This window comes from Aethalodelphis obliquidens, unplaced genomic scaffold (genome assembly GCF_003676395.1).
Source record: "Aethalodelphis obliquidens isolate GAN/ISIS:26980383/991018 unplaced genomic scaffold, ASM367639v1 scaffold6, whole genome shotgun sequence".
Taxonomy (NCBI): Eukaryota; Metazoa; Chordata; class Mammalia; order Artiodactyla; family Delphinidae; genus Aethalodelphis; species Aethalodelphis obliquidens.
The window spans coordinates 5573225-5586184 of record NW_020837950.1 but is presented as its reverse complement, the minus strand read 5'-3'; the positions used below and the strand labels follow the sequence as shown (position 1 = coordinate 5586184).

Sequence of the window (12960 nt, the reverse complement as noted above, 5' to 3'; positions counted from 1 at the left end):
TTTATTTCTTTTTCCTGTATGATTGCTGTGGCTAGGACTACCAATACTGTTTTGAATAGAAGTGGTGAAAGTGGGCACCCTTGTCTTGTTCCTGAGTTTAGCAGGAAGGTTTTCAGCTTTTCAGCATTATTATGTTGGCTGTAGGTTTGTCACAAATGGCTTTTATTATGTTGAGGTATGTTCCCTCTGTACCCACTTTGGTGAGAATTTTTATCATGAATAGATGTTGAATTTTTTCAAATGTTTTCTCTGCATCTATCGAGATGATCATGTGCTTTGTCTTTCCTTTTGTTAATCTGGCACATTACATTGATACATTTTTCATCTATATTCATCAAATATATTGACCTGTAATTTTCTTTTTTTGTAGTGTCTTTGTCTGATTTTGGTATCAGGGTCATGGTGGCTTCATGGAGTGACTCTGGGAGTTTTCCCTCCTTTTCAATTTTTTGGCATAATTTGAGAAGGATAGGTATAAGTTTTTCTTTGTATGTTTGGTAGAATTCCCCAGTGAAGCCATCAGGTCCTGGACTTCTGTTTGCAGGGAGTTTTGTTTTGTTTTCTTTTACAGATTCTATTTCACTTACAGTGCTCAATCTGTTTAAATTATCTGTTTCTTCTTGATTCTGTTTTGGTGGGCTATATGTGTCTAGAAACTTGTCCATCTCTTTTAGATTGTCCAATTAGTTGGCATATAACTTTTCATAGTATTTTTTTTTGTATTTCTGTGGTATTAGTTGTTATTTCTCCTCTTTCATTTCTTATTTTGTTTATTTGGATCCTCTGTTTTCTTCTTGGTGGGCCTGGCTAGAAGTTTGTTGAGTTTATCTTTTCAAAAAACCTGGTCTTGATTTTATTGATCTTTTCTATTGTTTTTTTAATCTCTATTTTATTTCTTCTGTAATCTTTATTATTTCCTTCCTTCTGCTGTGAGTTTGTTTTTGTTCTTATTCTAATTTATTTAGCTAGTAGGTTAGGTTGTTTGAGATTTTTCTTATCTCTTGAGGAAGGCCTTATTGCTATGAACTTCCCTATTAGAGCTGCTTTTGCTGCATCCCATAGATTTTGTAAGGTTTTGTTCTCATTTTCCGATTTCTTATTTGATTTCATCATTGATCCATTGGTTTTCTTAGTGGCATGTTGTTTAGTCTCCACGTATTCACTCTTTTCCTGTTTTTCTTTCTCTGGTAGTTTCATACCATTGTGGTCAGGAAAAATGCTTGAAATGATTTCTAAATTTGTTGAGGCTTGTTTTGTGACCTAGTATGTTGTCTGTCCTGGAGAATGTTCCATGTGTGCTTGAAAACAAGTACAACTGGTCTGTTGTGTCATTTAGGACCTCTGTTTCCTTACTGGTTTTCTGTCCGGATGATCTGTCCATTGATGTCACTGGGGTGTTAAAATCTCCTACTATTATTGTATTCCAATCAGTTTCTCCCTTTATGTCTATTAGTATTTCTTTTACATATTTATATGCACCCAATACAGGAGCACCTATGTTAATCAGTATAATAGCCTCTTCTAGTATTGATCCCTTTATCATATGATACACTTCTTTGTCTTTCTTTATGGCCTTTGTTTTAAAGTCTATTTTGTCTGATATAAGTATTTCTACCCCGGCTTTCTTATTATTTCCATTTTCATTAAATATTTTTTCCATCCCCTCACTTTCAGTCTGTTTGTCTTTCACCCTAAAGTGAGACATTTTTAGGCAGCATATTGTAGGTTCATGTTTTTTATTCAATGTATCATTCTGTATTTTGATTGGATCATTTACTCCATTGACATTTAAGGTAATAATTGACATGGGAGGAGACAAGATGGTGGAGTAGAAGAAATTGAGCTCACCTCCTCTCACAAAAACACCAAAATCACAACCACTGAACAACCATCAATAGAAAAGACTGGAACCTAGCAAACAAGATATTCTACATCCAAAGACAAAGAAGAAGCCACAACAAGATGGTAGGAGGGGCACATTTGCAGTAAAATCAAATCCCATATGCACTGGGTGGGTGACCCAAAAACTGGAAAATAATTATTATATCACAGAGGTTCTCCCACAGGAGTGAGAGTTCTGAGCCCCACATCAGGCTCCCCAGCCTGGGGATCTGGCATCAGGAGGAGGAGAGCCCAGAGCATTTGGCTTTGAAGGCCAACAGCACATGAGAAGGCCTTCAAAGCGCAGGAGCTCCACAGCACTGGGGAAAAAAGAGACTCCACTCTTGAAGGGCACACACAAGGTTTCACGTGCACTGGGATCCAGGGCAAAGAAGTGACTCAATAAGAGCCTGGGCCAGACCTACCTGTGTATCTTGGAGGGTCTCCTGGGGAGGTGGGGGTCAGCTTTGGCTCACTGGGGGCAAGGACACTGGTGGCAGAGGCCCCAGGGAGTACTCATTGGCATGAGCTCTCCTGGAGGTCAACATTTTGGCACTGAAACCTGCCCCCCTCAACAGCCTGCAAGGTCCAGTGTTGGGATGCCTCAGGACAGACAGCCAACACAGCCCCACTTACAGGCTGCCTAAAGTCATCCTGAATGCACAGCTGCCTCTAAACACACCTCTTGAAACAGCCCTGCCCACCAGAGGGACAAGAACCAGCTCCATCCACCAGTGTGCAGGCACCAGGCCCTCCCACCAGGAAGCCTGCACAAGCCCCTGGACCAACCTCACCCACCAGGGGGTAGACACCAGAAGCAAGAGGAACTACAAACCTGCAACATGAGAAATGAAGGCCACAAACACAGACAGACAAGATGGCAGAGAAATATGTTCCAGACGAAGGAACAAGATAAAACCCCAGAAGAACAAGTAAGTGAAGTGGAGATAGATAGGCAATCTGCCTGAAAAAGTATTCAGAGAAATGATAGTAAAGGTGATCCAAGATCTTGGAAAAATAATGGAGGCACAGCCTGGGAAGATACAAGAAATAATTAACAGAGATTTAAAGAACAAACAGATGAACAATACAAAAATTGAAATGAAAAATACACTAGAAGGAATCAATAGAAGAATAAATGAGGCAGAAGAACAAGTAAGTGAGCTGGAAGACAGATTGGTGGAAATCATTGCTGCAGAACAGAAGAAAGAAAAAAACTGAAATAAGGACCGTCTAAGAGACCTCTGAGACAACATTAAATGCACCAACTTTTGCATCATAGGGGTCCCAGAAGAGAGAGAAACGGCCTGAGAAAATATTTGAAGAAGTAGCCAAAAACTTCCCTAACATGGGAAGGGAAACATGGACTGAAGTCCAGGAAGCACAGAGAGGCCCACACAGGATAAACCCAAGGAGGAACATGCCAAGACACATATCAACAAAGAGAAAATATTAAAAGCAACAAGGGAAAAGCAACAAGTAACATACATATCAACAAAGAGAAAATATTAAAAGCAACAAGGGAAAAGCAACAAGTAACATACAAGGAAATCTTCATATAGTTATCAGCTGATTTTTCAGCAGAAACTGCAGGCCAGAAGGGCTTGGCATAATATATTTCAAGTGATGACAGGGAAAAACAGACAACCAAGAACACTACCCAGCAAGGCTCCTGTTCAGATTCAATGGAGTAATCAAAACCTTTACGGACAAGCAAAAGCTAAGAGAATTCACCACCAAACCAGCTTTACAACAAAATGCCAACAAACTGCTAGAGGAACTTCTCTAGGCAGAAAAGAAAAGGCCATCATTAGAAACAAGAAAATTATGAATGGGAAAGCTCACCGGTAAAGGCAAACATACAGTAAAGGTAGGAAATCATCTCCCTGCAGGTATGATATCAAAACCAGTAATCATGAGAAGAGGATATTGGAAATGCATATGAAATTAAGAAACCAGCAACTTAAATCAATCTTTTATACATATAGACTGCTATATCAAAATCTCATGGTTGATTCAAAAGGATACATTCAGCATAATGTTCATTGCAGCAATGTTTACAATAGTCAAAACATGGAGCAACCTACATGTCCATCAACAGATGAATGCATAAAGTAGATGTGGTATATCTATACAATAGAATATTACTCAGCCATTAAAAAGAACGAAATAATGCCATTGGCAGCAAGATGGATGGACCCTGAGATTATCATACTAAGTGAAGTAAGTCAGAGAAAGACAAATATCATATGACATCACTTATATGCAGAATCGTAGAAGAATGATATAAATGAACTTATTTACAAGACAGAAATAGACTCACAAACTAAGAAAAGAAACTTGGTTACTAAAGGGGAAATGTTGCAGGGGAGGGATAAATTAGAAGTTTGGGATTAACATACACACTATTTAAAATAGATAACTAATGAGAACCTACTGTATAGCACAAGGAACTCTACTCAATATTCTGTAATGACCTAAATGGGAAAAGAATTTGAAAAAGATTGTATGACTGAATCACTTTGCCCCACACTTGAAACTAACAACATTGTAAATCAACTATACTCCAATATAAAATAAAAAAAATTTTTAAAAGCCTCATGGTAACCACAAACCAAAAATCTACAATACATACACAAACAAAAAAGAAAAAGCAATCCAAATACAACTCTAAAGATAGTCATCAAATCACAAGAGAAGAGAACAAAAGAGGAAGGGAAGAAAAAATGACCTACAGAAACAAATCATAAACAATTAAGAAAATGGCAATAAGAATACACATATCAATAATTACCTTAAATGTAAATGGATTAAATGCTCCAACCAAAAGACACAGACTGGCTGAATGTATACAAAAATAAGACCTGAATATATGCTGTTGACAAGAGACCCACTTCAGATCTAGGGATAGATACAGAATGAAAGTGAGGGGATGGAAAAAGCTATTCCATGCAAATGGAAATCAAAAGAAAGCTGGAGTAGCAATACTCATATCAGACAAAATAGACTTTAAAGACTGTTACAAGAGACAGAAAAGGACACTACAGAATGATCAAGGGATCAATCCAAGAAGAAGATATAACAATTATATATGCACCCAACATAGGAGCACCTCAATACATAAGGCAACTGCTAACAGCTGTAAAAGGAGAAATCAACAGTAACACAATAATAGTGGGGACTTTAACACCCCACTTACATCAATGGACAGATCATCCAGACAGAAAATTCGTAAGGAAACACAGGCCTTAAATGACACATTAGACCAGGTGGACTTAACTGATATTTAGAGAGCATTCCATCTGAAAGCAGTTGAATACACTTTCTTCTCAAGTGCACTTGGAACATTCTCCAGGATAGATCATGTGCTGGGCCACAAAGCAAACCTAGGTAAATTTTAGAAAATTGAAATTATATCAAGCATCTTTTTTGACCACACCACTATGAGATTAGATATTAACTACAAGAAAAAAAACTGTAAAAAACACAAACACGTGGAAGCTAAACAATATGTTACTAAACAACCAATGGACCACCAAAGGAATCAAAGAGGAAATCAAAAAATACCTAGAGACAAATGAAAATGAAAACACAATGATCCAAAACCTTTGGGAAACAGCAAAAGCAGTTCTAAGAGGGAAGTTTATAGCAATACAATCTTACCTCAGGAAACAAGAAAAATTTCAAATAAGCAACCTAACCTTACACCTAAAGCAATTAGAGAAAGAGAAAACAAACACAGCCCAAAGTTAGTAAAAGGAAAGAAATCATAAAGATTAGAACAGAAATAAATGAAATAGAGATGAAGAAAACAACAGAAAAGATCAATGAAACTAAAAGCTGGTTCTTTGAAAAAATAAAATTGATAAATATTTAGCTAGACTCATCAAGAAAAAAAAGGTATGGGGCTTAAATCAAAATTAGAAATGAAAAAGAAGTTACAACAGACACCACAGAAATACAAAGCATCCTAAGAGACTACTACAAGCAACTACGCCAATAAAATGGACAGCCTAGAAGAAATGGACAAATTCTTAGAAAGGTACAATCCTCCACGACTGAACCAGGAAGAAATAGAAAATATGAGTAGACCAATCACAAGTACTGATACTGAAACTGTGATGAAAAAACTCCCAACAAACAAAAGCCCAGGACCAGATGGCTTCACAGGCAAATTCTATCAAACGTTTAGAGAAGAGCTAACACCTATCCTTCTGAAACTATTCCAAAAAACTGCCGAGGAAAGAACACTCCCAGATTCATTCTATGAGGCCACCATCACCCTGACATCAAAACCAGATAAAGATACCACAAAAAAAAAAAAAAAAAGGAAATTACAGGCCAATATCACTGAACATAGACCCCAAAATACTCAACCAGAATACTAGCAGACCAAATCCAACAATACATTAAAAGGATCATACACTAATCCCAGGAATGCAAGGATTTCTCAATATCCACAAATCAATCCGTGTGATACACCACAATAACAAATTGAAGAATAAAAACCATATGATCATCTCAATATGTGCAGAAAAATCTTTTGACAAAATTCAATGCCCATTTATGATAAAAAAAAAAAAAAAGCTCTCCAGAAAATGGGCAGAGAGGGACCATAACTCAACATAATAAAGGCCATATATGACAAGCCCACAGCTAACATCATACTCATCAGTGAGATGCTGAAAGTATGTCCTCTAAGATCAGGAACAAGACTAGGATGTCTACTCTTGCCATGTTTACTCAACATAGTTTTGGAAGTCCTAGCAATGGCAATCAGAGAAGAAAGAGAAATAAAAGGAATCCAAATAGGAAAAGAAAAAGTAAAACCATCACTGTTTGCAGATGCCATAATAACTATACATAGAAAATTCTAAAGATGCTACCAGAAAACCACTAGAGCTCATCAATGAATTCAGTAAAGTTTCAGGATACAAAATTAACACACAGAAATCTGTTGAACTTCTATGCATTATCAACAAAAGATCAGAAAGAGAAATTATGAAAAATTCCCATTTCCCATTGCATCAAAAAGAATAAAATACCTAAGAATAAACTTACCTAAGGAGACCAAAGACCTCTATTCAGAAAATGATGAACGAAATCGAAGATGACACAAACAGATGGAAAGATACACCATGTTCTTGGCCTGGAAGAATCAATGCTGTCAAAATGACTAGACTACCCAAGGCAATCTATAGATTCAGTGCAATCCCTATCAAATTACCAATGGCATTTTTCACAGAATTAGAACAAAAAATCTTAAAATTTGTATGGAAACATAAAAGGCCCCATATAGCCAAAGCAATCTTGAGAAAGAAAAACAGAGCTGGAGGAATTAGGCTCCCTCACTTCAGAATATACTATAAAGCTACAGTAATTAAAACAGTACGGTACTGGCACGACGACAGGGTTATAGATCAATGGAACAGTATAGAAAGCACAGAAATCCACACACCTATGGTCAATTAATATATGACAAAGGAAGCAAGAGTATACAATGGAGAAAACACAGCCTCTTCAATAATTGGTGCTGGGAAGACTGGACTGCTACATGTAAAAGAATGAAATTAGAATATTCTCTGACACCACACACAAAAACAAACTCAAAATGGATTAAAGATCTAAATGTAAGACCAGATACTATAAAACTCTTAGAGGAAAACATAGGCAGCACACTCTCTGACATAAATCGCAGCAATATGTTTTTGGATCGACCTCCTAGAGTAATGAATATAAAAACAAAAATAAACAAATGAGACCTAATTAAACTTAAAAGCTTTTGCACAGCAAAGGAAACCATCAACAAAACAAAAAGACAACCTACAGAATGGGTAAAAATATTTGCAAATGGTGCGACCAACAAGGATTAATCTCCAAAATATACAAACAGCTCATATGGCTCAATATCAAAAAAACAAACACCCCAATCAAAAAATGGGCAGAAATCTAAATAGACATTTCTCCAAAGAATACATACAGATGGCCAAAAGCCACATGAAAAGATGCTCATTATTACTAATTATTAGAGAAATGCCAATCAAAACTACAATGAGGTATCACTACACACTGGCCAGAATGGCTATCATCAAAAAGTCTGTAAACAATAAATGCTGGAAAGGGTGTGGAGGAAAGGGAACCCTCTTACACTGTTGGTGGGAAGATAAATTGGTACAACCACTATGGAGAACAGTATGGACGTTCCTTGAAAAACTGAAAATAGAGCTACCATATGATCCAGCAATCCCATTTCTGGGCAAATGTCCAGAGAAAACCATAATTTGAAAAGATACATGCACCCCAATGTTCCTTGCTGCACTATTTACAATAGCCAAGACATGGAAGCAACCTAAATGCCCATCAGCAGAGGAATGGATAAAGAAGATGTGCTACATATATATAGTGGAATATTACTCAGCCATTAAAAAGAATGAAATAATGTCATTTGCAGCAACATGGATGGACCAGGAGATTATCATACTAAGTGAAGTAAGTCAGAGAAAGATAAATATCATATGATATCACCTATATTTGGAATCTAAAAAGATGATACAAATGAACTTATTTACAAAACAGAAATAGACCCATAGAATTAGAAAACAAACTTATGGTTACCAAAGAGGAAAGGTCGGGGGGGGTGGTGGATAAATTAGGAGGTTGGGATTAACAGATACACACTACTATATATAAAACAGATCAACAAGGACCTACTGTATAGCACAGGGAACTTGACTCAATATTCTGTAATAACCTATATGGGAAAAGAATCTGAAAAAGAATGGATATATGAATATGTATAACTGAACCACTTTGCTGTATACCTGAAACTAACACAACATGGTAAATCAACTATACACCAATATAAAATAAAAATTAAAACAAATAATTATTGATAGGTATGTACTTATTGCCATTTTAAACCTTGTTTTCCAGTTGTTTTTGTAGTTCTTCCTTGTTCATTTCTTCTTTTTGTTTTTCCTTTTGTGGTTTGATTATTTTCTTTTGTAGTATGCTTGAGTTCCTTTCTTTCTGGTTTTTGTGAACCTATTGTGTGTTTTGATTTGTGATTACTATGGATTTCAAGTATGTTGACCCATTATTATATCTTTAAACTGCTAGTCATACAAATTCAAACACATTCTAAAAGATCTACATTTTTATACTCCACTCTCCCACATTTTATGATTTTTGATGTTCTATTTTACATCTTCATACTTACTCTTTTGCTGTTAATTGTAGTTATAATTGCTTTTACAAAAAAATTTTTTTTGCTTTTGAATCTATGTAGTGGCTTATTTAAGTGATCTTCAATCCTTTTACATATTTGCTTCTCCTATTATGATTTTTTGTTTCCAATAGATTCTTCCTTCTTTTCTAGAGAAAGAAGAAGACCCTTCTTCAATATTTAGAGAAGACCCTTCAATATTTCTTTTAGGGTAGGTTTAGCGTTGCTCTATTCTTTTAGTTTTTTCTTGTCTGAGAAATTCTTTATCTCTCATTCTATTCTAAATGATAATCTTGCTGGATAGAGTATCCTAGGTTGAAGGTTTTTCCCTTTCAGGACTTTGAATATATCACGCTCCTTCCTAGAAGTGGTGAACATTGCATTCATAACTTACCAATGCTGTAAACCTAACTAATAAGCATAGATTTTGCAAGAGGCTAAGCTGTTCTGTCTGAAAGCCTAATTGATTTTTTAAGCAAAATTTACTGGAAACAATTTTATTAGACATATTCCACAATTTTTTCATTTCCTCTTATATAAAAGAAATACTAAGATACTGACTTATTTAGGTTGAGCTACTTATTATGCCAGAGAGTGATTAAAATGGGATATTTACAGGTCAGCATCTCTACACTTCCAGATCAGAAACTTAGCCACATAATTATTTAGCATCTAATTTTTGCAAGATTCTGTGCTACAGTCTACACAAGTAAAGAGCTACTTTTGTCCCCAGGGGGCCAAAACTCCACTTGGGTAATGAGAAAAACTTTACATGAAAGCAAAATCTAAGGGCTATAAATAAAGGAGTCTTCAAAGGAATAAGTGATTACTTCCAGCCGGAGGGGAACACAGGGTCCCCATAAGAGTGGGTTTTGAGCTAGGCTTAATGAGGCAGGTGGACATTTGTTAGCTGGAAAACAAAAGGTGAAGAAGCATCAATTCAAAACAAAAGGGGGATACAGCTAAAGGTACAATTTGTCTGGTTTTTGGTCCTCTTTTCTTCTTCATAATATTGGGCTTTAGGCCAAAGTTTATGTTTGGTTTCAATACTGAGTTCCATGATTTCTAGACCTTAACAAAGGACCCATGGCTTCCAATGTGACCTGCTGATGCAATTAAGGAAGGTAATGAGAGGTTCTGGTGCATAATCTTGCTCCAGACTTGGTAAAAAGTAGCTTTTGTTTGTTCTGTGTTTTGTTTTCTACCTGGGGTTGTGATAGAGAGCATCTGGTATGCATTTAAGATATCCACAGTGTGGAATTCCCACCACTAAAGAAGTTGGCAGGACCTGTTTCCTATTAGACATTATGATATGAACATGCCTATGCCTGTGGCCGTGTTGGACCTTCATTTCTCTTTCAAAGAATCACCTTCTGTCCCCTGCCTTTAGCAGTTACCAAGAGATGAACAGGAACTAGTTTTTGGTAGACGTCCAGATCATGTTGGCAACAGGGAGAAATGTATTCACATTAATCATTGCTTCTAGGATAATGTAGGGACCAAGCACTTGAATTCTGAAGCCAGGCTGCCTACATTCATATCTTCATTCTACCACCTTAATGCTGGGTGATATGGGGTAAATTCCTTAACCTCTCTGGTCCCTTGTTTTCTTGATCTGTAAAATAGGAAAAACACAGATACTGCCACAAGAGATGACTGTAAGAATTAAGTGAGTTATTAGAAAGTATTTAGAAGAGATCCTGGAACACAGTAAGCACTAACTGGTAGATGTTAACATTCACATTGTTGATATTCATTGAGGGCATATGCCAGACGTCATATACAGATATTGTAAAATATTGGGACATTAACCCAGTTAATGCTAAAGATATGCTGCAAATCAGACAGAATCAGCCCCATCTTACTTGGGAGAAAATATTCTACAGAGGTTAAATAACTTCTTCAGGTCACATTGTTCTCACTGCCAGAGATGGGAGCCAACCCAGACCTTTCAGGTTGCAAATCATGTGTCCTAGCCCTGACACCATGCTGCCTCCTAGTCACTTTTGTTTTGGCTTTGGTCTATCAAACCTAGGCCTCTTGCACGGAAGGCAGGGGTTCCTCTATCACTGCCCACCTCAGCTGGATGACTTGGGGCCAGAGGACAGAAGGGAAGGTGACTCACTGAAACTTCAAGGGAGCCTGCCTCCCTCTTTCCCATGACAACTGTCTAAATCACCACCAGGCTATTTCTATTCCGAAATGGACAATCAAAAATGTCATCTTATTATGTTGGGTCAGGGGCAATAGTATTGTTGCATCTCTTCTTCAATTCTAAAACTTGGGGGCAATTTGATCTACTCCAAAGCAGTGAAATAACAAAGATGCTTCATAGCACTGTCGTGCGATAACTGCCTTCCCCACTCTGTTACAAGCTTCTTTAAGTGCTCGCCCTTTTCCATCCTCCCCTGGGAGCCAGTCCAGTATAATATGCAATGAGTGTTTGTTTATTAAGTAAAAATGCTTCCCTGGTGGGGGTGGGGGTGGGAGTGGTGGTGGGATGAATTGGGAGATTGGAATTGACATGTATACACTGATGTGTATAAAATGGATGACTAATAAGAACCTGCTGTATAAAAAAGATAAATAAAATAAAATTCAAAAAAAGCTTCCCTGCATTGCTCAGTCAGCATACTCTATGAATTGTTGTGACCAGAAATCCTGAGTCTAAAGGTTGTGTTCAGTGATAGATATTTGAAGACATGCTGGCAATCACGTGCAGCCCCAGACAATGCCAGTGTGATCAACTCCTGAGACGGAGGTGGGTCTGTCACACACCCTGGAGATTGGAGTGTTGTATGTGCTTCAGTGCCATCACCCCGATGGTTGAATATGCCCTTGGTGTCTGTCCCCTGCTTCCTGAGGCAACCTGGTTGGAGCTCTGGTTACCACTAGCTGCTCTCAGAAACTTGCTTGTCCTGGCCACTAAAATAGTCCAAGGAGATGGACCAGAACAATTGATTCTCCTCCTGTTGCTGGCCCAGGGTGCTGACCCCATGCAGGAGGTGAGAAAGCAGAAGGCAACCTGAGTGGGGGGCATGGAGGTTACTCAGGGCGTTGCTTGGGTCCTGAATAAAGGAAGACACCCTGTGAATAATTAAACGTTTGGTAATAAATTATTTTCAGAAGATGTTCCCAAAGGGCCACACATGAATACTAATGGGCTTATATGGACCCACTGAACCTACTGCTGAACTGAATCTCCTTGGTAACCAGAAAGCAACTTACCATGCACGAGTCAACCGTGCCAGACTCATAGCCGGCACAGATCATCCGGGTGGTGATGGTCTTAGTGTCAAAGTAGGACTGACACTGCTCCAGAGAAATGATGCGGACTTCTCCCTCTTGCAGCTTAAAAGGCACTGGATTTTTTAAAAAGAAGAAGAAATAAAATATATGAGGGTAAAATGACTCAAAAATGAGGCTAGCCAAATATGAAATGATAACATTTTTATATCAAGAAAACCATGCTCTTAAAATGTCATTTCAAAGATGAAGCTCATTTGAAATCAGAATTTTCCCATTATAAGTGCTGACAGCAATCATTTAATCAAACCCCTTCATTTTGTTAATGAGAAAATTGAGGCACAGACTGGTTAAGTAACCTGGCTCATGCTTTCCCTCTCTTATGATGTGTAGCAACGTAAACAATAGCTACTACAATGAAAAGGAAAATAATCAAGCCAGAGCTCTGCTCCAGGTGGGAGGCTGCCAGCTCTGTGACAGCTCAACATGAGAGCCGTGCTCTGCTAAAAGTTCAGACTGCCTTTTCAGACTAACAGAGGAAGGGTTGCCCTACCCTTGGTTTGAACAGTGTGTCTCATCCTGTGCTACAGTAGCCATCATTTGAGGTC

General features: G+C 37.6%; 1 protein-coding gene across 1 annotated transcript in view; it reads right to left on the bottom strand.

Annotated features, from left to right (window-relative positions):
* CORIN (corin, serine peptidase) overlaps window positions 1-12960 on the bottom strand; it is a 216063-nt gene that overhangs the window by 3448 nt on the left and 199655 nt on the right. The window contains exon 20 of the mRNA XM_027103039.1: window positions 12335-12468. Coding sequence (XP_026958840.1) covers window positions 12335-12468 — 134 coding nt within the window. The remainder of the gene's footprint in view (window positions 1-12334; window positions 12469-12960) is intronic.